Source organism: Zalophus californianus, chromosome 6 (assembly GCF_009762305.2).
Source record: "Zalophus californianus isolate mZalCal1 chromosome 6, mZalCal1.pri.v2, whole genome shotgun sequence".
Classification (NCBI taxonomy): domain Eukaryota; kingdom Metazoa; phylum Chordata; class Mammalia; order Carnivora; family Otariidae; genus Zalophus; species Zalophus californianus.
In genome coordinates this window covers 1,121,844-1,146,317 of record NC_045600.1, presented here as the reverse complement: position 1 = coordinate 1,146,317, position 24,474 = coordinate 1,121,844, and the positions used below count along the sequence as shown (strand labels likewise).

Here is a 24,474-nt window from a genome sequence, read left to right as displayed (position 1 = left end):
AGGGGGCCCAGGGAGAGGCCTGGACCAGTCAGTCATCCACGCTTCTGGGACCCAGCACCGGCCCTGAGGCTCAGCTGCCAGATGTCCCAGATCTGTCCATCCCTTACCCTGCAAACCTTCCGGGTGGGCCCCTGGGGCCCCTCAGGGACTGTCCCACCCGCCCACTGCTCTCCCAGGAAGGGTGTTCATACCTGTCCCCATCCTGGCCCCCCGCAGGGCTATGGAGAAGGCCCAGGACAAGAAGAGAATGGGGGCGGGGGGGGGCGGGGTCTGGGGGGGCGCCCTTTCATGGAAGATGTGGCCTCGCTGGAGCCCCGTGGCCATTTGAGGAAAGGCATCTTGGCCAGGAGGCTGCATCGAGGTGGTCCAAAACCTCCCGGCTGATCGGCCGCTGGCCTGTGTCCAGGAGGCCTCCCTGTCTGCTCTGCATGGAGCTCTGGTGCCCGCCAAGTGCTGGAGACCTGCCGCGAGCCCCACGCCCCATCTCCGCAGCCCCCGGTCCCGTCTGCGCCTCTGTGTGGGCCTGCCCTGGGACTGGGGCAGCCCCGCAGGCAGGGCCAACCCTCTCCTCCTCTGGCCTCTCCTCTGCTTCCCTCAGGAATACCCCCTCTGCACCTCAGGTAGAATGGCAAGGTGGGGACCCAATCCTGTCAGCCTGCCCTAGCCAACGCTGGGGCCTCTGGGGAGCCCCTTGCCAGATGTTTCCAACAAAAACTGCTGCAGCAGTCTCCAGGAGGGTGGCTGCCTCCCCTCCACCCCCGGAGCTCAGGGGCCTCAGGCGCTGTCACCTTCTGCAGCTGCCAGCCATCGGGCGGACTCGCAGGCCAGCAGCCCCCGCCGGGTCTCAGCAGCAGCTGTAGGGCGGGGCCCGGGGGCAGCTCCCCGGCCAGATGGCCGCCCGGCCAGCTGCGTCCATGGAGGCTCTGCCTGCACCACTGCGGTGGCCTCCTGTCATCCCCGTGCCCGAGACCGCGACGGGCCAGAGAGGGGATCCGAGGGCGGGGGGGGGCAGCTCCCAAGTGCCTTCCCGGGGCTGCCTGGGACAGCCCCTCCTGGGGAGTGGAGGGTGGGACAGGGGCACTTAACCCAGGCCTTCCCACTCCCAGCAGTGAAGTCCCTCCTCCTCTAGCTCATCCCTACCTGGGCGGGCCTCCCAGGCTTCCGCAGGCAGTGTCCTAACCTGCTTCGGCCCCTCTCCACGCCCCGCAGCCTTGGTCAGGGCCCCAAGGAGAGCTTTGTCCCACTAGCCAGGCAGGGCAGGCCAGGACACTCTGCCCGCCCCGGGGCCTCACTCTGGCCCGCCTGGGGAGCTGTCTGCCCAGAGCCCCAGGATGGCCGGCCTCCCTCCCTGCCTCTGTGGCCTCTGGGGCCTGACCCGGGGAAGCAACACTGGACAGGTAGGCGCCCCGGAGCAGTCAGGATTTGGTTGGACACCCCTCACAGAAGCCACTGCGTTCACTCGAGACATGTACCCAACCCCCGTTTTGTGCCCAGCCAACTTCTTAGCATCAAGGAGACAGCGGGAAAGCCTTGAGGTCGCACAGTCTCGGGAACTGGAGAATGCTCTAGAGAAGGCTCAGGGGGAGAAAGGAGAAGGTGGGCCTGGGGGGCTCTTGGCTGGGGTGGTCAGTGAAGACTGCTGTCGGGGGTGGGGCCCTGGGAACAAAGACAGAACTGGGGGAGGAGCCAGGGAGGGCTCTCTGGGGGAACACAGTGGGAACCCCAGGGCCCTATAGTTAACCTCCCACTTTGCAGATGAGGATTTCAAGGTTCAAGGAGGTCGAGTGTTGTGTCTGAGCTTGGGAGGGGACAGTGGGCAGGCTGTAAGCCAGACAGGACCCCTGGGGGCAGTCCATCAGGGTTCACTCTGACCTGACCTGAATCCGGATCCTCCTGCTGGGGGCCTGGGGGAGGGGGCTGGCCCTCCTTGAGGCAGGGGCCGGGGAGGGGTGGGGCGATGTTGTACAGAGTGGACGGACCTTAGGAACCAGGGCAGTCTCAGTGGCTGAGTGCAGTGTGAGTTCAGGGTTCCAAGGGTGCTGGCCAGATTTAGGAAAGAAAAATGCAGGATGTCCAATCAGATGTAAACTTCAAATGACTAAGGAATAATGTTTTAGTATAAAAATGTGGCTTTCCTTCCCACAGACTTGAGATACCAGTTGTGCTGGGCCCCTCCTCAGGTCTCCAACCCGAGGATTTGACTAGGACCCCTGGGGAGCTTACACCATCCCCCCGGGGCCCCCATCCCACAGGGGCTGCTCCCTCCTCCTGAGGAGCTGGGCTGGAGGCCTCCCCACTCCTGCAGCCTGAGGTCCCACCCTCTGTAACCCCTAGTCCAGGCCTCCTTTCCACCTGCCCCCCACCCCCTCCCCAGCCCAGCCTCCATCTCTGGGGCCTCAGGCAGTGCAGTTGGGAATTCAGGAGACTGTAGAGATTCGAATCCCGGTTCAGGGACTTACTGCCTGCCCTATGGCCGCTGCATGGCAGTGGGCCCTTCCCTCACTACCCCCACCCCAGAGCAAACGGGTGTAATGATGAAAGCATCTGGCTAGCTCCATTGCTGGGAAAGGATGCTGAGCAGTGCTCAGTGTCTCGACTCTGCCTCCATCAAGGGCAGCCCCTTTAGATCATTGCCCTGGGAAGAGACTGCCAGCCAAAGTCTCCCCCACCCCTGGGGCCCCAACTTCTCCAAAATCATCGCTTTCTATTTCACTCAGGTTATTTCCTTCTCCCGGCAGACCTAGGTGTACCCTGACACCTTCAGGGTGCTCTTGCACCTTGCCCCCAGGATGCCAACTCCGCCCCTCTGCAGGGTCTCCCCCTCCCTAAAGACTTCTCTGCCTGTGCTGGACTCCGGGGCGCTTGGGCCTCCATCCGACAGGCGTTTGTCGGCCTATCCGTCAGGTCTGCAGAAACGTGCCCTGTCCCTGGGGCTCTGGGACGCAGAGCTCAGGGCGCCTGGCCCCCCGCAGAGGTTGCACTAAGCTCCGCTGACAGGGTGGGAGTCCCCTGTTGTGGACTCTGCCTTGGAGATCCCACTTAAGTGTTTGGAAGAAGGCACCAGCCAAATTGACTCCAGTTTAAGAAGAGGCTTTCAACGAAGAAGGGGCGTCATCTTTTCAAAATTTACGACCCCCTCCATGTGTCCCCTCCTTCCTCCCACGGCCAGCACCCCGCGAGGTGCGCCTTCGGGTGACAGCCCCAGCGCGGGCCCGGAGAGGAGCGGGTCCTCGGAAGCGGTTCCTTAGCAGAGGGGCGCGGTTGGGACCCCGTGGGGTGGGGTAGACGCCCAGGGCCAGGCGGCAAATATCGCGAGAGAGCCCCCTCCCCCGCCGCGCCCCTCATCCCCTCCCACCCCGGTGCCCCAGCTGGCGGCTCGCCGGCCCCGGCTGGGCGAGGCGGGGCGGGCCGGGAAGGGGCGGCGAGGGTGACCTCAGCGGTTCCGCCGCTCCGGGAAGTCGCCTCGGCCCGCCCCCTCCAGCCCCCGCCCCGAGTTTCGCTCTCTCCGGGGCGGGGCGAGCGGCGGGCGCTGTCTGGCAGGCCAAGTTGGAGCGCGCCCCGCCCGGCGCCCTCCGGTCCCGCGCCCTCCCCGCCGGGGCACGCTGCCCGGAGCCCCGCTCACTGGGGCCATACCGGGGAGGGCGCGCGGCGCGGGCGGCGGCTGGAAACCGCGCGGGGCGGCGGAGGTGAGCGCGGAGGGCGGGCGCCGGCTCCGCCCGCCCCGCCCGCCGGCCCGCTCCCCGCGGCCGCGCTGCCATAAATGGGGGCGGCGGCGGCGGCGGCGGCGGCGGCGGCGGCGGCGGGCCAGGCGGCGGCCGGGAGGCGGGCGGCGACGCGGGCGTCGGGGGACGCGGCGGGCGTCACCCCGGAGTGAAGTTCAAGGGGCGGCCCGGCGGGGACGCGCGCAGGTTCGCGCCCCGGGACCCGCCCCGCGGCCAGCGGCTTCTGTTTACTTTCGACCGAGTTTTTCCTGCTCCGGGGCAGGTGCCGGGGGCGGCCGCGGCGGGCGGGCTGGCGGGCGGGCGGGCGCCCCGTCTGCGCCCGCCGGGGCCCGCGGCGACATGGAGTTCCCGGAGCACGGCGCGCGGCTGCTGGGCCGCCTGCGGCAGCAGCGCCAGCAGGGCTTCCTGTGCGACTGCACCGTGCTGGTGGGCGCCGCGCGCTTCCCGGCCCACCGCGCAGTGCTGGCCGCGTGCAGCGTCTACTTCCATCTCTTCTACAGGGACCGGCCCGCGGGCAGCCGCGACGCGGTGCGGCTCAACGGCGACGTGGTCACGGCGCCCGCCTTCGGCCGCCTGCTGGACTTCATGTACGAGGGCCGCCTGGACCTGCGCAGCCTGCCGGTGGAGGACGTCCTGGCCGCCGCCAGCTACCTGCACATGTACGACGTCGTCAAGGTCTGCAAGGGCAGGCTCAGGGACAAGGGCCGCGCGCTGCACCGGGGGACCCCCGCCGCCCCGGCCGAGCCGCCAGGCCAGCCCCCGCGCCCCCAGCCCACCCGGTCCCCGGAGCTCTGCCGGGCCACGCAGAATGCTAGGCCGCCCCGGGCTGGGGTCGGCGCCCTCCCTCCGCGAGCACCCGGGCCCCCTCCCTGGCAGGCCGCCGGGGACTCAGACCGGGCCCTGGACCTGTCACTGAAGCCAAGCCCCAGGCGGGAGCCAGTCCGTCCACCCTGTGTCCTTCAGACACCCCCCTGCAGCCAGATGCAGCATTGCGTCCAGCGACTAGTGAAGGACTCGCGGGACTCGCTGTCGGAACCGGAGGACAGCAGCGGCCCTCGCAGCCCCCACAGCCCCCTGCAGCCCCGCTGTGTTCCTGCCGACAAGCGCCAGGCAGTGGGCGTGGAGCCGCTGCGGGGGGGCGGGGCGGGCGGCGGGGAGCTGGAGCTGGATGCAGAGCCGGGGGCCGGCGGGGACAAGCCGGGTCCTGGCGGGCACCTCTGCGTCTGCCCGCTGTGCAGCAAGCTGTTCCCCAGCGCCCACGTGCTGCAGCTGCACCTCAGCGCCCACTTCCGCGAGCGAGACGGCGCCCGGGCGCGGCTGTCGCCCGACGGCCCGGTGCCCACCTGCCCGCTCTGCGGGAAGACCTTCTCCTGCACGTATACGCTCAAGAGGCACGAGCGCACGCACTCGGGCGAGAAGCCCTACACGTGCGCACAGTGCGGTAAGAGCTTCCAGTACTCGCACAACCTGAGCCGCCACACCGTGGTGCACACGCGCGAGAAGCCCCACGCCTGCCGCTGGTGCGAGCGCCGCTTCACGCAGTCCGGGGACCTCTACCGCCACGTCCGAAAATTCCACTGTGGCCTGGTCAAGTCCCTGCTGGTGTGACCCATCCCCGTGCGGCGTGGGAGGGCGGGGAGGGACCTCCCAGGTGGGCCGCTGGGACGCAGCAGGAGGGATGGGAGCCGGTGGGGGGTGGGGGGCAGCCCCGGTGCTGCAGCTTCCAGCAGAAAGGCCACCGCTGCCCCTGGACCGCAGTCTCAGGCTCGGGGTGACTTGGCCTGGCTTGGGCTGCCCTCTTCCACGCTTTGCTCCCCCCCCAACTGACTCCTGCCCCCAGCTGTGCCCTGACCTTGAACTCTGTCTTCCTTTCCATCCCCCGTGTGGGCTCCAGGGGGTGTCCCGAGGGCCCTGTCCCAAGGGCTCCAGCCCAGCCTCCTTGGCCTGAGGACGCACTGCGGTCCTCCCAGCGGGGGCTTTCCTGACCCTCACTGACTCACGCAGGCATACCCCTGTGAGCCTGGCCCCAGGCTTGGGAGAGAATGCACACACCACAGAAGTTGTCAGCGTGTCCCGAAAACGGCACTTGGATGGAACAGGCCGCTCCTGGTGGGTGGCCTCAGGAGCCTCCGCGGGAGGCCCTGGGCCCAGGACGTGCAGGCGGGGGACGTCGGGGCACAGCTGGTGTGGCTGGGCTGCAGAAGCAGAACCAGCCAGACGCTGAGGCACTCCTGAGTTCCAGGTGCTGGGGCGGGAGGTGGGTCCTCCAGAGCTTCTGATCCTGACCACACTGTAACTTGGTCGGAGAGAGGAAGTCACAATTTGGAAATGATCCTCTAGATGCAGACAGCCTCCCTGAGGTTGCTGGCTGTCTGCCCGCGGGCAAGGGCCGCGCTGCTTCCCTGCCTGGGCCTGGGGTCCGGGGTGCCTCTGAGCATCCCCTGGGTGGGGCCCGGAGGGGCCTTGAGTATAGCCGGCTGCTACCAGGCTGCTGTGGGCCTCACCCTGAGGTCACGGGTTTGCCTGCTCAGGGTCTCCCCGGAGTGCCGGTCGCGTAAGGAGCACTGAGCTGGGGGCCAGAAGCTGCTCTCTCTACTAGGGGCGATGTTTGCAGGCTCTCCCTTCCCTCCAGTGGGGCCTGGGTGGAAGCTGCCATCGAACAGGGAGGGGACAAGCACCTGCTAGGCTGGAGGCATGGCCCCCCACTGTCATCCACAGCTCCTGGACCCCGAAAGACTTCTGCATTTGCAGTTGGTGGGGGTCACCCAGCAAATCTTGCTGCCAGAATCTCTGTGATGATGGCAAAGGGCGAGGACAGGGGGCTTGCCCCTGCTTCTAGGGGTCTTGCACGTGGCAGAACCCCCTGGACTCCTGGTGTCCACCGACTGGAGGCACTGAGGACAGAGTCCAGCCAAGCTTAAGTTATTTTCTCGTCTCCTGGCAACACTTGATACCGTATTTATTTGTCTGCCTGGTCTGGAGTGAAATGACCGGTGGTCTTCACAGCAGGCGGGCAGAAGGGGCCGTCTCCCTGCACGCCCTCGGCTCTCCGGGTGTGCGGGCAGCCCACCGTGCAGTGCAGGGCCTCTCCCGGTGCTTGGGGCTCCGAGGCCCTGGCCTGGATGCAGACCACAGAGCACGCCGGGGAAGGGGCCCCCTGCTTGTGATTGTCCTGGCTCTGGGCCCCGCACCTCTGGAAAGGGTTACCTCACGCTCCGTGTCACCTCCTCCACGATCAGGTTTCTGTGTGTGTGTGTGTGTGTGTGTGTGTGTGTGTGCGTGCGCACGCACGCTTGTGTCTAGTAAATGGCGAGGCCGAGCCATGCCCACAGCGCCAGCAGGCGGCAGGCAAAGGCGGCAGCAGCCCTGGTTTTCCCCAGGGCTTCCATGGGGGAAGGAACTTACTTTCCTGTCCTGACTTATCGACACTGGATTCATTGTCTTCTGCAGTTACTGTGAAGTTAATGTAAAGACAAGTGGTTAGTTTTTAATGTGATAACCAACACAGTTCAGACGAAATCTCTATATATTTAACACACAACTGTGTGGGAATGTGTAGTAGAGGTGCGTGTGGATGCCGTCCAAGGGGAGCCTACTGTGTGGGGTCCTCCTGGGCCCGTCCCGCCTCCTCCCCACGGTCTCATCTGCTCTGCCCCATGGGTGGGCAGTGCCCAGTGACCCAGAGCTTAGCTTGTGCTTGTGCTTAGCGTCTGGCGGGAGGTTTTGTTTGCCATGACAGTCGGAAACCAGAGCTGTCCTCCTGTGTGCCCATCGTCGTCTTCATGCTGACAGTGCTAATAAAGTCCGCCCCAGGTGGAGATGGCCGGGATTATTCCTGGGGACGGGAGCGTGTGCATCTCCAAGTGTGTGCGGGAGGTGTGGGCCCCGCTGGTCCGGGCCGGTGGGGGTAGAAGAGGCCCCGGGGGCAGGGGAGGGTCCTAGGTGGGCAGTGGCCACTCTGGGGACCCTGTCTCATCACCTGCTATGCCCTGTGGGGGGGCGTGGGCTAGGGCAGGGCTATGGACAGGTGGCTCACCCTCTTTCCTCAGTCTGCCCTCCCTGCCCTGGGGTGTGGGGGGGGCAGGATGCGGGCTGGGACCTGGTGAGGGGACTCTGGTTTCTTGTGCGGGGGCTATGGGGGGTCCTGCTGAGCAGCCACAGGCCCTCGAGCTTGGATTTGAGGCTTCCTGACCTTCTGGTCTTGGGTCCTCCTGTCCACCTGCCTTCCAGAGGCAACCGCAACTCCTGGGCCCCGCCCACCTGCCCCCCACATACCCTTTGCCTTTTCCCTTCCCACCACAACTCACGTACCCCACCTCCCTCAGGGCGGGACTGGGCCCTCAGAGGCCAGGATTTGGGCGAGAAGTGGGCAAGGCTTGGAGGGGATGTGTCCCTCCTGGCCCCACCCTCACCCTGTGGGGCCCTCCCTGACCTCTAGAGAGCCCCAGGGAGTGGGGGTGAAGCCGGGCAGTGGCTGGGCAGGCCTGGCCCCGTGGGGGTTCTAGAGCCCTGAACCAGATCAGGCTGGTGTCAGAGCGGACAGCTGGGCGTGGGTGGGCGTCCCAGCCCTGCTCAGCCTTTGCATGGGAACGTGAGCCCCTGCTCAGCCTTTGCATGGGGATGTGAGGCTGGGGCTCTCTCTCACAGCTCCCTTGAGCTGTGCCTTCTCACTGGGCCCAGGGCAGATGAGCAGACAGCCTCACGTGTGTGTCCCAAGCCTAGTCCTGGCCAAAGTGTGCTCCAAGAAGAGCCAAAGCAGACCCAAGGGCAGAGCAGGGGGAACCGTACTTGCCAAGGGGTCCCCAAGGGTGGTGCCGAGCTGAGCTGGCACTGAAAATTCTGCTGGGTTTGGGGCTAGACTTTGAGGCCTTACCAGTCCTGACCCCAAATGCAGGTCATTGCTTCCCGGAGGTGGTGCCCGGCACCTCCCCTCCCCCACGCAGCCTGCCTCCCACTGAGCCTTCCTCCTGGACCAGCGCCACTGACCTGCGGGGAGACCCAGTCACGTTCCCAGTTGGGCCTTCTCAGAACCAGGCTGTTGCCAAGCCAACCAGGCGGGTGGGGAGGGCACGGAGAGGCCGCCTCCGGGGGAGGGGTTGACCTGGGAGGGGGCTGCTATGCAGTACCCACACTCAGCTCACTGCCGCATCCAGCCTGGCCCCCTGGCAGGATGGTAAACTGAGGCACGTGGAAGGGCCTGGGGCCTCCTCCTCTCTCCTATCCGCCTTCTCCACCAGCACTATCTTCCCAGTAGACCCCCACAGAAACCGACCCCTAAAATCTGGGCCAGCTTCTAAGTGGAGGACGGAGTGCTCGGCCGTCTGCACGAGCACTAGTGGTAGGGAAGGGGTGTTCCTCCCTTCCCTGCAACCCCCTGCTTCCCGGATATTTCCCCGTTCCGCCACACCTCCTTTCGAAGGGAAAATGGGTCTGGGCCTCTCCCACCCACGCCCACCAGACGTCCCCAACACCAGCGTGGAAAGCAGCCCTCTGCTTGTCACAGAACCCCGCGGGGAGGGCCACCTGCCCCTTGTCCTGGTCCCCGGGGCACTTCTGTTCTGCCTCAGTCTTCTTGCGCGTAAGATGGGAATCATGGCACGCCCCTACAGAGGGGCGAATGGGGTCACGCCCAGCGGGCACACGGGCAGCGTCCGCTGCGGACGACAGCAAGCCTTACACAGCTGCCTCCCCTGGGGCCATCCCTGGCTCAGAAGGGCCTCCGGGGCCGAGGGCCTTGGCAACAGTGCCCCGCAGAGCAAGCGGATCCTGTCCTGGGAGTGTTGGCTGGGCTGGGTTGCGGGCGACAGCAGTTTGCACTTTGGGGACCGGCGCTGTTGGGCCCTGTGCCTCCCCACGGGGTCACCTGCCCCCGGCCCTCATCCTCCTTGGCCGGGCCCCCGGCAGGGGTCTCCACGGGCACAGGGGGCTGTGGGAGGGGTGCGGGGACAGCTGGCTGGGGGCCTAGGGCAGCAGGGCCTGGCTAGCGGCTGGCCCTGCAGAGATCTCAGCAGATCTGGCGTATCCCCGGAAATCTAGGGGCGCAGGGACTCACCTCCCTGATTGGAGCCAAGTGGCATTGTTTTCAGCAATTTGAACGAAGTCTATACAGAGAAACCCACTCCCCGCACCGTGCCGCAGACACGGGACACGGCACCACACCCCGGGCAGCTTGCACCACAGGCGTTTACACTCTCCAAATTCCCCGAGGCTGGAAGTCCGAGATCCGGGTGTCGGCAGGGCTGGTTGCTCCTGGGGCCTCTCTCCCGGGCGTGGAGACGCAGTCCTCTCCCGAGTCTGTGTCCTGATCGCCTCCTCTTATAAGGACACCCATCCTAGAGCCTCATTTTAACTCGGTCACCTCTGTAAAGACCCTCTGTCCAAGTACAGTCATGGTGCGAGGTGCTGGGAGTTAGGGCTCCCACATAGGCATTCGGGAGAGACACACCTCAACCCCTAGCCGTCGGGGTTTCAAAAGCTTGCGGAGGCCCAGATCTGGGCCGGCCACTGCAGTTTTCTTGTCAGTAAGGTTTGCTGAGGATTCCGTTTTGCCCTCCAACGTGCTGGGCAGCCCACGGGCCACTGGGCACAGCCACCTGCCGCCGCCCCATGTCCAGACCACGGCACAGGGAGGACTGCCCTCGACGGGCCCAAACCCATTCTGCCCACACCCTCCACAGTGGCCTGCACCTGAGTCTCACCCCCTCGCTGCCGGCGTCCCAGGGCACGGACCCTCGGCCTCGCCGTCCTGCCAGGATGTCGCTCCCAGCTCTGCTTCCCCTGCAGAGTGCTCCTCCCATCTGCCCCCACCAAGCCGGCCAGGAAGGGACATCTCTGCCCCCCACTGCCTCTCACAGAATCTCATGTCTCTTGAGGCCACACCCCCCCAAGGGTAAACCACCCTCCCTTCCTCTCTGCGCTGGTCTCTGCGCCCTGAGGTCCCTCTGCTCGCAGAAGGCTCCCCCTCCGCACACGCTGAGCCATCTCCTCATCCAGTCTCTGAGGCCAAGGCTTTGGACATCCCACAGTTTGCGGGCAAATGCATCCAGCGTCCTTCCCTGGACTCCATGGCCTCTTCTCCTGCGCCTCCACACCCGGGTCACACAACAGCTGCACCCCCCCCTTGGAACCTCAAGTCCAGCCCTCCCCCCCCCGCCCCTGCAGCGCAAGCTCCGTTCCCCATTCACCTGACCAAGCAGCTTCTCTGTCACGAGTCTGAAGCTGCCGGCGTGGCCACCTTCTTCTCACGATCTCTGGCCCCTACCCTCCACCCGGCTCCCCTGCCCAGGCCCTGAGTCTTTGGGGAACCCAAGCCTGGACAGATGTGGTCCCTCCCCTCCCTGCGTGGCCCACAGAAAAGGAAGGGCTTGGGCAGTCGGCTTGAGCTCATTCCAAGGACACCATAGAAGGAGAGCAGGGCCAACCGCCCAGAGGCTGCTGACGCCGGCCCAGCTTGGCTGGACCAACCCCCCCCACCCCCGCCCCCGGCACAGAGAACCACCTACGTGAGGGCGCTGGAGAGCCAGGGGGGCGGACGGCAGGTGCACAGGACTCACAGGAAGCACAGTGCCGGGGGGTGCTCGCGGTGGCAGCCGGTTTGTCACAAGGCACTTAGGGGGCACGCGGGGCAGTGCTCAGCACCGCTGGCCACCAGGGGCCCCTCAGTGAGGCCGCGGGACATGCCCGTGCCCAAACGGGAAGCCCCACGGCACCCGCACAGGTGGGACCTGGCGCCGCGCTGGGGAAGGCACCCATGCCTTGGGAGGTAAAACATACCCTGGTCACGTGACCCGGCCATTTCCACTGGGAGGGATCATCCGGGGGAGGGGAGACGTGTGTCCCCAAAGGGACCTTCCTCACGTGTTCGTGGCAGCGAGAGCCACATTACCAAAGAGCCTGTGACAACCCCAACGTCCACCAGCTGGAGTGGACGTGCCATGTGCAGAATCCTCACCCCACTGGACAGCGTGTAGGGGGGAGTCCCTGTTCCAAGGGACAGACGGCAGCAAGCAGGAAGGGCGCCCGCTGTGCCGTCTCACCTGCACGAAGCTCCAGAGCAGGCGGGCTAATGTCCAGGGGAAAAACCAGACATTTGCCCCTGCCGGGGGAAATGACAATCAGGGGGTCCAAGAGGACTTTTGGGGGGTGGTGGATAGTTCCTGGGTTTTACAGGGTGGCATGCTACGTAGCCGTCAAGATGTATCAAACTTTACTGTGCATTTTGATGTATGTACATTAAAAAAACCGATAAAACAGTGAAGGGCAGGAACAGACAGAGCTGTGGATGGGGCCAGAAGAGCGGGGAGCGAGCAGCTGCTGAAACCGCGACGGATGCAGGGAGCTGATTGTGCTCTGGAAACTCGCATGTTTGAAACTTTCCATAATAAAATGCTTGGAGACACCCTTCTGCATCAGACTGGCACAGCCTGGTCACATCCTCATGGGTGAGGCTGCAGGGCCTGTGCCCGGCCGGCGCGGAGCGGGCGCCCGTCCGTTTGGGCCGTAACAGTGCCTGTGGGCGGCGGGATCAGCTCCCTCAGCTCCCGCAAGCGCCGCTCACGAAGTACACGTGCGGGCGGCAGTGCGAACCCTCCCTCCGGGTGCCAGGGACATGATCAGCACAAGAACACGCATGTGCGTAGTTAGAAAATATTCTTGGAAGGATACTAAAGAAATAAAAGGTGGCATGTGGGTCATTCGTGGGGAGGGAACTTGGTTCCTGCCTGGGGGGGGGGGGTGGGGAGACCTGGTTTTACTTTGAATCGTGTTATGGGTCATTGGTCACCAACATACATGAATTAGGTTAAACTCAAAACCCTGTCCTTTACCCCTCACCTTTCGGCAAGACTTCTCATACGACCGCTTACGTCTTTGTCTTTTTACTTCCCTTATTCCCTCAGTGTCGTGTTTTTACCTTGATTCTGTCATTAAAAGACACATACTGGAGCTGCTTCCCCTGGCGTGTGCCCCCAACGCACCCCATCCGCCCCTGCCTTTGGGCTCCCACGACTACTCGTTGCTCGGCTGTTCTCCAGTGTTTCTGTAAATACGGATATTAATTCTCCCGTGTCCCCCACGGAGGTGTCACACCACAGAAGCTGCTCTGAATGTTGCTGTTTTCCCTCTTAAAGACAGATGGCAGAGATCCTTCCACACCCGCGCATAAACGGCCCCGAGGCTGTAACCTCCAAAGGGCCACACCCGTGGCGGGGTGGGGTTGTGTCATCATCGCCTGGTCCCCTGGAGCAGACACTGGGCGGTTTCCAGAGTTCTGCTGGTACCCGCAACGCTTAGCAGATAACCTTGATCGTGGAACCGTTGGGCCTACCTTCTCGGGGGGCAGAAGTACTTGCGATGCTGAGAGCGCCCAAGCACCCCCACGGTGGAGGTCCGTGTCGTTTCCCCGGCACCTGCTCCTTACTTGCCAAGCACGGCATGTGACCGCGCTGTGGGATTCTTCAACATCCAGTAGGTGAGGAACCGTATCTCTGGATGACTCTCATGTGCCTTTCTCTTGTGACGGGTGACCCTGCGCTCGTGGGTCTTTTGTATTTCGTCCGGCTTGACTGTTGGCTTGTGTCTTTTGTCCATTTTCCCATTGGGCATTTCCACTCTGATGTGAAGGGATTCACCAATATTTTTGGTACATTTTTATGGTTTAACTTTGTTTACATTCAGCTCTTTGATTCTTTTGAACTAGTATGTGGTCAAGGGGTGGCTCGAACTTTCCCATTATTCAGATGAGCAACGCCATCTGTGCACTCTGTCCAGCTTCGCTGACCAGCGTGACCACGCACCAACTCCCCCTTGTGCCGTGGCTTGTGACCTCTGCCCTCCGCTGCCCTCCCCTCGTTCTCCTGCGGCCATGACACATTGTGATCTCTGGTGGGGCTGGCCGCTCCCTTCTCTTCTTTTTCAGAGTCTTCTTGACTATTTTTGCTTGTTCATTTTCCACGTGGACTCCAGACTCAGCTCATCCAGCTCAGGGGGAAAGCTATTTACCCTGCAATCCACTCCAGTGCGACTCCCCCCAAACCGCTCATGACATCAGCAGCCTCCAGGCTGCTTTCACGCCGGGGGCCGAGGGCCTCCATCTCCCCACTCCCTGCTGCAAATACTCCTCTCCCAGCTTCCTATATCCCAGCTCTACACACAGGGCACCACTCAGCCTCCACCGCGCTCCCTTCTCTGTCACTGCTGTTCCTTAGGGAGTCTCACCCTTTCCATTGTGACAAATGCCCTCTCTCTCTTTTTTAAACATTTATTTTAGAGAGAGTGTGTGCAAGCAAACATGGGGAGGGGCAGAGGGAGAGAGAATCCTATAGCGGCCTCCTCACTGAGGGTGAAGCCCAACGTGGGGCTCGATCCCAGGACCCTGAGATCATGGCCTCAGCTGAAACCAAGTGTCAGCCGCTCCACGGACTGAGTCACCCAGGCGCCCCTACCCAGATGCCTTCTCTTGCCCGTGACACCTGCACACTCTCGAGTGCCTTCCAGGAGCACAAAAGGAAATCTGGATCTGCCCCACAAACCAGTTCTCTCCCAGCTGCTCCCCTTCCAGCAACCAAGAGCCCCAGTGAGCTTGTCGTTGGAGCTGGGAGCCTGGGTGTTCCTTCTTTGACCTTACTCCCCAAGTTCCACAGAAAGGTCTGGGCCTTCTGTCCGCAGATCTGGGGCCTCTCCACCTCCACTGCCAACACCCTGGTCCAAGTCACAGTCACCGTCCACACAACTACTGCCGGTCTGCCAAGGCATCCATCAGACACTATCAGCTCCTCGCCCCGCTTGTAAGGACATCCAGTCCCATCTTCCCTGGTAGATGCTGCCCCTGCCTTCCCCGACCCCACCTCCCAGCACCTGTCCTGAGCCTTTCCTCTCTAAGGTTTGGAGTCACCAGCCTTGGCCCAGGTCTGAGAGCGTGCTGCTTGCTTTCTTGCCGGGCCTGGTCGACCTCCACTGGAAGGGGCTGGGGCCAAGGGCCTGTAGGACTGGGGGTCTGGGGACTGGGGGTTGGGGCGAGAACCCAGAGGACTGGGGGTGTGGGGTCTGGGGCCACAGGACTGGGGGTCCGAGCATTGGGGGTGTGGGGGCAGGAGGACTGGGGTGAGGTCTGGGGGTTCGGGGTGTGGGGTCCGGGGCCGGAGGACTGGGGGTCCGGGCACTCGGGGGTGGGGGCCGGAGGACGGGGGTGAGGTCCGGCAGTTCGGGGTGTGGGGTCCGGGGCCGGAGGACTGGGGGTCCGGGCACTCGGGGGTCGGGGCCGGAGGACGGGGGTGAAGTCCGGGGATTGGGGGTGTGGGGTCCGGGGCCGGAGGGCGGGGGTGAGGTCCGGGGATTGGGGGTGTGGGGTCCGGGGCCCAAGAAGCCGAGAGCCCCGCTCCTTCTCGCCCCTCCTCATTCTATTACGACCTGTCGCTGGTCTTTGACGCCACCCAGGGAGGTTCTCGAGGGGACAACTCGCCCCGCCCCGCCCACCCCGAGCTGACGCGTAGCGAGGAAAGGCGGGCAGTCGGAGGAAACGGCCGGCACGTCCGCTCCAGGAACTCGGGAAGCAGCCCCGTGCGACGCGAGCACCCGGCCCTCGGCCCGCGCCCGCAGCCACCCGGAAGTGCGGGCCCGGCCGCGCATGCTCGCCCCGCCTCCCGCGCGCTCCCGCGTCACGTGGGACGGCGTGCGGCCGCTCCCGGAAGTCTCCCGGGAAGCACGAGCCCGGGGTTGTGCCCGGCCGCGCTCCGCCGTCGGGTCGCGCGTGGACTCGGGTGAAGTCTGTCGGTCCGCCGCCGTGGGCGCTCGCGGGGGACGCACCGCGCGTGGCTCCTCGGCGGGCCGGGCACGCCGGGCGCTTTGGGCGGGCGGTGCCGGACGGTGACTCGGCGCCGACTTACCTGCGGGGCTCGCCTGTGCGCCTGGCGGCCGGACGGTGGGCGGTCCGCGGACCCCGCCCTGCCCTTGTCGGCCGGGCGGCCGCCGCGCCCGGTCAGCCGGAGCACGGAATCCTTTCCGGGGCCGGAGGGGGACGAAGGAGAATTCCCACCCCGCCGGCAAGGGCTGGGGTCCACGTGCTCTGCCGCGCTGGGGGGCCAGAGTGCGGTGGTGTGGTCGCCGGACAGCTGGGTTTGCTCCAGATCTGGGAGTCCTGCCTTCCTCCGTGAACAGTGGAGTGAACCCCGTCCTCACCCCGCCTCTGCCTCCAGGAGGGCCCCTGAGCCGCTCCCTTCTTCCCTCCAAACCGGTCTAAAAAGCAAGCTTAATTTACTTCCTAAACTTACTGAAGTGAGTTTAAGCAAATGCCACTAGTTTGCTGAAAAGCCTTCTTAAGCTACTTGGTTGGATGATGGTTGGATAAATGGATCGCTGCTATATATCAGTTGTCGCCCTCTTTGCTTCGAGTAGTAGAAATGCAAGTGTGGTCATTTGAACCCACAGGAGCTTGTTTTTCCTCCCATAACAGGAAGCCTGGAAGCGGGAAGATTTCTGTTAGTTCAGCAGCCCAGGGGTGTGAGCCAGCGTCTCTGTAACCGGGAGGGGCTTTCCCCTCCCGGTCACAGAGGGTTGCCATAGCTCCAGATGTTACATCTGGGGCCCCCCTGGAGGAACATACATCCGTGTTCCAGGCTGGACAAAGGTGGAAAAGGGTAGTGACAGAGATGTCTCTTTTATCATGGAAACAAAATGCTCAGATGCTCCCCAGTCGGCCTCTGGCTACATCTCACTGGCTGGAACTATGTCCCAAGACCACCTCTGCTGCAGCACAGCTGGGGAGTGGGCACTGAGCTTTGCTGGTGTTTATAGTGAAAGAGAAGAGAACAGGGCTAACGGCTGGGGTGGACATCTGTCACTGTCGCTGTCCAGCGTCTTTGATGGTTCCCACGTTGTGAATCCCGTCTTCCCACTCAGAATTCAGAGGGACCACCCAGGCCTGTGTCCCTTACCATGTCTGAAGTGGCCTGTAAGGGGGCTGCCACACCAGGACACCAGTGGGCTGCTGGGACAACGCTTTGCTGAATCTGGTCTTGGCAAAGGCAGCGTATTTCTGGGGCTGGAGATGGTGGAGTTAGCTTCCTGCTGCTGCAGAAATAGGGCATTTCTGGGCTTGGTGGAGGCAGCAGATCCCTTACCCAGACCAGCTCAGGTAGGGGGTCTGGGCACCGTTCCTGGAAGCTTAGCCCAGTCCTCAAGCCATCTTACAGCTCCTTAGAAATCCACATTTGCTTAACAAGTGGATTCTTTTGTCTGCAACTGTATGGATTGGATTGTGTCCCCTCAAACGTTACCTTGAAGTCCTAATCCCCAGTACCTGTGACTGTGACCTTTGTTGGAAATAGGGTCTTTACAGATACAATCAAGTAAGAAAGAGGTATTAGGATGGGCCTTAATCCAACATGACTGGTGTCCTTATAAGAGGGACATTTGGATGCAGACACATGAAGGGAGAGGCCTTGTGACAGCCAGGCAGAGATTGAAGGGGTGCAGCTGTGAGCCCAGGAGGGCCCGGACTGACAGGCACACCAGAAGCGAGGAGGGCGGCGGGGGAGTTTCCCGTCCCGGGGTCTCCCGAGGGAGCACAGCCCTGCCGACACCTTGATTCCAGATCTGGCCTCCAGAATGTGAGAGAATAAACTTCCATTGTTTTAAGCCCCCAGTTTGTGGTCTTTTGTTCCAGCAACCCAGAACCCCAGCCGCTGCCCCAAACCACAGTGCTGGGGTGAGTGGGAAGGGGGGTGGATGGACGTGTAACCAAATTCCAGGCGGTGGGGTTTGCTTAGTGATGAGGCTCCCCACATCCTTAAGAGAGACGACCAGCTGACTCAGACTCTCCCTGTGCTTTCCAAGAAGCAACAGAGCTACCAACCTTGGCAGCCACCCTCCCCCACACCCACCCAGCTGCCCTGCCTACCTGTGCAGAGGAGCAGGGAGGAGGGGAGACCTTGGCCCCATGGGGGCACCGTGTTCATGGTGAGATGAGTGATTTTCACCCCCCATGGCCCCTGAAGCCAAACCTTGGTTCTTATGCTCAGGCTGGGGTGGGCACTGCTCCTGGGAGGGTGGGCCACAGCTCCCTCAACCAGGCCCTGCTGGTAAAATCGAGCACTTTAAAGTTCCCAAATGAGAGCTCCTGGGGGGAGGGTTTGGTCCATTTGGAAAGCTGTGCGAACTGGGACAGCCAGGGCCTGGCCGGCTGGGTCCCAAGCCATCCTCAGGTCGCCCGGTGGTGAGCCTGTACTCTTGCTCTGTGACAACATGGAACCAGGAGTCTGCATGGGGAGGCCCCCTTCCTCCTGGAGTTCGGGGGTGCTGTCCATCCCGGGATGTTCTCAGCATCCAGGGCTCTCTGCGTGTGTGGGGGGGCGTTTCTAGGCATCCCCTCAGCCTGGAGGGGCACTCAGCATTTGGGGACCCACTCAGCATCCCGAGGGCACTCAGCATCGGCGGGGCTCTCCACATCTGGGGTGGTGGTGAGGGGTTCTCAGCATCCTCTCAGCCTGGAGGGGCTCTCAGCATCCGGGGGAGTCTCTCAGCATCCAGGGCTCTCCGCATCGGGGGTGGGGGTGGGGGGTTCTCAGCGTCCCGGGGACCCTCTCAGGGGGCCTCCGGGCCTCGTCCCCGCGACCAGCGCGCCATCTGGCGGCCCCGAGCCGCAAAGCACCCCGCGCGGGACCTACCTCTCTTAGGGACGCGCTGGGGGCTCCTCCGAGCAAATCCGCTCCGCACCCCGATCGTGGAGCTGAGGGAAAGCGCCGCCCTTTGATTGCAGCTGGCGCGGGTGGAATCCGGGCTCCCGCCCGGCGGGGGGACGGAGAGCGGGCACCTGGGGGGACCCCGCCCCTGCGCGTGGACCAGGGGGTGTGTGGGACGGGGTGGGGGGAGCGGGGCTGGTCGCGGGGGCTCCCAGGAGAAAGGGGGAAGCTTGGGGGCTTTAGGCGGCGCTTAGGAAGGTGGCTCTGTGTGCAGAGAGGAGAAAGGGGGGCGGCTGCCCTGGTCCGGGGCGAGGACGAGGCTTGGACTCCCCCGCCCTCCCCCCCCCCCCCGCCAAGTAAGCGGTCAAGGCCTTGGTGGGTCCGGGTGTGGAGGGACGGGCGGCGAAGCAGGTGGCCAGGGCCGGATCTGAGGGACACGGACGGTCGCGGGGGGCGGGGGAGGCACCGGGGCGGTGACCTGGGCTCTGGCACCGGCCTTGGGGGAATAGAGAGACCTGGTGGGGCCTGGGATTTGGGAGGGGCCAGCACAGGCCTGTGTTGAGGCCGCGGGGGTGGCTGCCCCCCCCCGGAGCTCGGGAGGGTGGGTGGCAGGGGGGCGCCAGTGCGAGCGAGCGGAGGAGCTGCCTGGAGCGGCGGCCTCGGTCTCTGCGGGGGCGGGGCGATGGCAGGCCAAGTTCGGATGGGGACCCGCCAGGGGTCTCTGGGCGGCTTGGGGGCAGCAGGAAGGGAGGGCAGGAGCTGGAGGGGCTCCGGTACCCCCGGGACTGCGAGGGTCACCCAGCCTACCCTCTGCCCCTCCCTCGGGTCCATCTGCTGCATTGTTCCTCAAAGCTGCTCCATTTGGGGTCTCTGCAGCGGGACTCTCCACCGGAAGCCAGCCTACACGTGCCCAAGACGCTGCCTAGGGGTGCCCTCGGGAGCCCTCCGGGGAAAACTGCCTGCGTCCTGGGGCGGGGGTGGGGGGTGACCCGGCGAGCTGGCCGGCTGGCCGGCTGCAGAGGGCCAGGTAACAGCAGGCTCACCGGCCCCTTCCCTGGGCCCTGGCGGGGGAGAGCTGGGGACCTGGAGGTGGCCGGTTAAGAGAGGGAGGACGGGCCAGGGGAGAGAGGTAGCCACTAAGGCCTCAGGGGCCGCAGAACAGGAGGCAGCTCCCAGGAGCCAGATACACATCCTGATACAGTCTACCTCCTGCTCCATCCCTTCACCTGCCCGGTCCTGGGGTCCCCCCTGGCCTCGGCTGCACCAGGGTAAAGTGTTTATATTTGTTTAAACAATTATTTAAGCTTATTTCCGGTGTGTGTGTGTGTGTGTGTGTGTTTAAGATTTTATTTATCCATTTGTCAGAGGGAGATGGAGGGAAGGAGCGAGCAGGGGGAGCAGCAGAGGGGGAGGGAGAAGCAGGCTCCCCGCCGAGCAGGGAGCCCGATGCGGGACTCGATCCCAGGACCCCGAGATCATGACCGGCGCCGAAGGCAGACGCTTCACCCACTGAGCCACCCAGGCGCCCCCATGTGCGTGTTTTAAACTTAGACGGATGGCAATGTGTTAGAAATCGTGCCGATTCTTTATCTCCCGTGTTTCCCTTGAGGTGTGACTTCGACACCGCACGGAGCCCAGATCCGAGGCGGACAGCTAGATAACGTGTCCGTGCGTAGGCGCCCCTGCAAACACCCGAGTTCCGGAGCCCGGGCGCACACCCTTGTGCGCGTGCAGTCGGTACAGCCCCCCGTCGCTCGCCAGTGCTGCCTGGCTCTGAGCTTCATGTGCGGGCACTCAGGCAATACGCCCTCTTCTCACCCAGCCTTTTTCACTTGGTCAGCTGTCCATGAGATTCATCCGTGTGTTGCACGGAGCCACAGTTCTCTTGCTGCTCGGCAGCCTTCCATGAGGGACTGCCCGCTCTCCTGGGGGTTGTTTCCAGTTTGGGGTGATCAGCAGTGAAACCACTCTGATTGCTTTGTCTGTTTTTTGGTGGATATAAGCACGCTGATTGTATTTTTCTTTCACTTTTTATTGAAGTATAATTTATATCTAAGGAAGGCACAGGTCGTTGATACATTTTGAGGTAATTTTGAAAGATATCTGTGAGGTACTGGGTTTTATTTATTTATTTATTTATTTATTTATTTATTTAAGAGTTCCTTTATTTATTTGACAGAGAGAGAGAGAAGGAGCACAGGCAGGGGGAGAGGGAGAGGAAGAAGCAGGCTCCCGGCTGAGCAGGGAGCCCAACTCAGGGCTCCATCCCAGGACCCTGAGATCATGACCTGAGCCGAAACCAAGAGTCTGCTCACTGAGCCACCCAGGCGTCCATGTACGAGATTGTTTATATGCAAAGCCTGTAATTCCACAGAACTTAAAAAATGGAGATATAATTCACATACCATAAAATTCAGCCCTTTAAAGGGTACAGTTCAGTGGTTTTTAGCGTCCACAGAGTTGAGCCAACATCACCCATCACCATGATCTAACTTCAGAACCTTTCATCATCCCTGAAAGAAACTGAGTCCCCACGCGCAGTCCCTCCCCCTCCCCACTGGAGAGACCCCCATGTTGTTTATCCCTTCATCTGTCGATGGGCATTTGGGTTGCTTCTCTTCGGGGCTATATTGTGAATGGCTGCGAACACACATGTACATATTTTGTGTGGACATATGTTTTTCATTCTCTTGGTTACAGATCCAGAAGCTGAATTTCTGGATCATATGGTAGCTCTCCGTTTAAATCGTTGAGGAAGTCTTAAACTGGTTCCAACATGCCTGCGCCACGTTCATCCCCAGCAGTAACGTACGAGGGGTCGGGCGTCTCCACGCCCTCGCCAACACTTGTTACTGGGTGTCTTTGGGGTGACAGCCATTCCAGTAGGAGCGAAATGGTATCGCTCATGGTTTTAATTTGCATTTCCCTAACGACTGAATATATCGAGCATCTTACCCTGTGCATATTGGCCATTTGTATGTTTCGTTCATGTCCTTCACCCATGTTTTAATTAGGCTATCTGTCTTTTGCCTATTATCCATTTGTAAGAGTTCTTCATATATTCTGGTTGTCAGATGCTTATCAGATGTGAGGGTTTGCAAATAATGTCTCCCATTTTGTGGGTTGTCTTTTCATTTTCTTGATTGTGTTCCTTGAAGCATAAATGTTTTAATTTTATGGAAGGCAAATTTACCTATTTCTGTTGTTGCTCATGCTCTTGGCATCATGGTGACGCTTGCTTTTGTGTTTTCTTTTTGAGTTTTATGGCTCGGGCCCTTATGTTTAGATCTTTGATTTTTTTTTTTTTTTTTTAAGAGAGAGAGAAACAGAGCGGTCGGGGAGGGGCACAGGGCGAGGGAGAATCCCAAGCAGGCTCCACGCCCGGCACAGAGCCCGACGTGGGGCTCAATCTCACGACCCTGAGATTATGACCTGAGCTGAAATCAAGAGTTGCACCCTCAACGGACTGCACCACACAGACACCCCTTTGATACATTTTGAGGTAATTTTGTGCATGTCGTGAGGCAGTGGTTCAACTTCATTCCTTTGGGTGTAGAAATCAGTTGCCCCAGCAGCACTCACTGAGGACTGTTCTTTCCCCGCTGCACTGTCTTGGTGCTCTTGCTGGAAATCAGTTCGGCATAAATGTCTGGGTTTATTTCTGGACTCTCCGTTCTGCTTCCACGATCTGGAATGTATTGTCCCACCAGTGCCACACTGTCTGAATTACTGTGGCTTTGTATACATTTTGAAATCAGGAAGTGCGAGTTCCCTAACTTTTTCTTTTTAGAGATTGTTTTGGTTATTTTGGGTCTTTTGCATTTCCATGAGAATTTCAGGATCAGCTTGATGATTTATCCACATCTTCATCAATATTTGTGGTTTTCCATTTTTAAATCATGGCCAGACTTGTGGGTGCATAGTGATGACTCATTGCGGTTTGACGTGCATTTCCCTAGTGACTAATGATGGTGAGCATATTTCCATGTGCTCGTTGGCCACCTGTATGTCTTCTTTGGAGAAATGTTTTTTCTTTGTTTTTTTTAAGTAGGCTCCATGCCCAGTGTGGAACCCAACGTGGGGCTTGAACTCACAACTCTGAGCTCAAGACCTGAGCTGAGATCAAGAGTTAGGTGCTCAACCAACTGAGCCACCCAGGCGCCCTTCTTTTGCTTATTTTTTAGTTGAGTTGTTTGTTTTGTTGCTTCTGTTGAGTTGTAGAAGTTCTTTATGTACTCTGCATATTAATCCCTTGTCTGATGTATGATTCACAAATACTTTGTCCCAGTCTGTGGGTTGCCTCGTCCTTTGATTCAGAAAGTTTTCTAATTTTGATGAAGTCCAATTTGTATTTTTTCTTTTGTTTCCTGTGCGTTTGGTATCATACTTAAGAAACCATTGCCAAATCCAAGGTGGTGGAGGCTTTACTCTGTATTTTATTCTGAATTTTACAGTTTTAGTTCTTAAATTTAGGTCTTTGATTCATTTTGAGTTAATTAGTTAATTAAATAATTATTTTTAAAGTAAGCTCTATGCCCAACACAGGGCTTGGACTCCTGTCTGCAAGATCCAGAGTCACATGCTGAGCCAGCCAGGCGCCCCATGAGTTCATTTTTGATTATGACATGAGGTAAAGGCCCAGCTTCATTCTTTTGCTTGTCAGTATCCGGTTTTCCCAGCACTTTTTGTTGAAAAGACTGTCCTTTCCCCATTGAGTGATCTTGCTACCTTTGTCAAAAACCGATTGACCATACGTGTGAAGGTTTACTTCTGGGCCATCTGTGCTGTTCCGTTGGTCCATACATCCATCCTTATGCCACTACTATACTATTTTAATTACTGGAGCTTTGCAGTAAGTTTCAAAATTCGGAAGTGGGAGTCCTCCACCTTTATTCTTTTTCAAGACTATTTAGGTTACTTAGGACCCCTTGCAATTCCACATGAATTTGAGGATTGGCCTTTCCATTTATGTGGGAAAGGCTTTTGGAATTTACCTGGAGATCCTGTTAATCTGTAGATTGCTTAGGGTACTGACTCTTTACCGTGTTGAGTCTTCTCATCCATGAGCACAGATGTCTTTCTGTTTATGTAGGTCCTCTGAAATTCCTTTCAGCTGTTGTTTTGTAGTTTTCAGCATCCAAGGCTTTCACCAACTTGGGTAGATTTATTGAATTTTTTTTTTTCTTTTTTTTTTTTTTTTTAGAGAGAGAGTGTGTGTATGCCCGCATGGAGGGGGGAGGGGCAAAGGGAGAGGGAGAGAGAATCCTGAACAGACTCCCCACTGAGTGCAGAGCCTGAAGTGGGGCTGATCTCACGACCCTGAGGTTATGACCTAAGCAGAAATGAAGAGTCGGACTAACTGACTGAGCCAGCCAGGTGCCCCATAAACATTTAATTCATTGAGATGCTATTGAGGATAGAATTGCTTTCTTAATTTCTTTTTCTCTCCTTATTTTTTTGATCTTAGTACTTACTACTACCTAACATTTAAATATATTTTTTGTTTATTTTTTTTTGTCTTTTTTACTAGAATAAAACTTCTGTAGGGGCTAGAGCTTTGATTTGTTTCCTGCCATAGTCTCGGCTCTTAAAACAGCGTCATGCACATGCCTCAGTATGTAATTGTTGAGTGCATTAATGAACAAAAGGAAACGTTTGCCTGTGTTGGCATTCACTCTATGGACCAGAATTTTTGCCCTTGTGCCACGAAGAGGAGGCTACACCAGGCATCTGTGAACATTTTTTCTGCAACGGAGGTTTCATTTTTATGGCAGAAATTCTCCATCAGCAGAGTGATAGCCATTTGTCTTTTTGATGTTATTTGTGGTTGACAGACTGTTTTGCAAGGCACTGTAACAACTCTCATTTCATCCATCAGCACAGGAGGGTTCCTGATCTCTCACACCCCCAGAAACACTAGACACTAGCCCATTTATATCCTTTGTCCATCTTTCTACTGGTTTTTAAAAATTTGTTTCTGGGGGCACCTGGCTCAGTCAGTTAAGCGTCTGCCTTCAGCTCAGGTCATGGTCCCAGGGTCCTGGGATCGAGCCCCGCATCGGGCTCCCTGCTCGGCG

At 60.4% G+C, this 24,474-nt stretch overlaps 1 protein-coding gene across 1 annotated transcript; it reads left to right on the top strand.

Annotated features, from left to right (window-relative positions):
* The first annotated feature begins 4,052 nt into the window (after nucleotides 1-4,052).
* Nucleotides 4,053-7,555, top strand: ZBTB42 (zinc finger and BTB domain containing 42). The gene has a single exon (XM_027572836.2). It carries the CDS (start codon nucleotides 4,062-4,064, stop codon nucleotides 5,328-5,330), a length of 1,269 nt encoding a protein of 422 aa, XP_027428637.1. The 5' UTR covers nucleotides 4,053-4,061; the 3' UTR covers nucleotides 5,331-7,555.
* The last annotated feature ends 16,919 nt before the right edge of the window (nucleotides 7,556-24,474 follow it).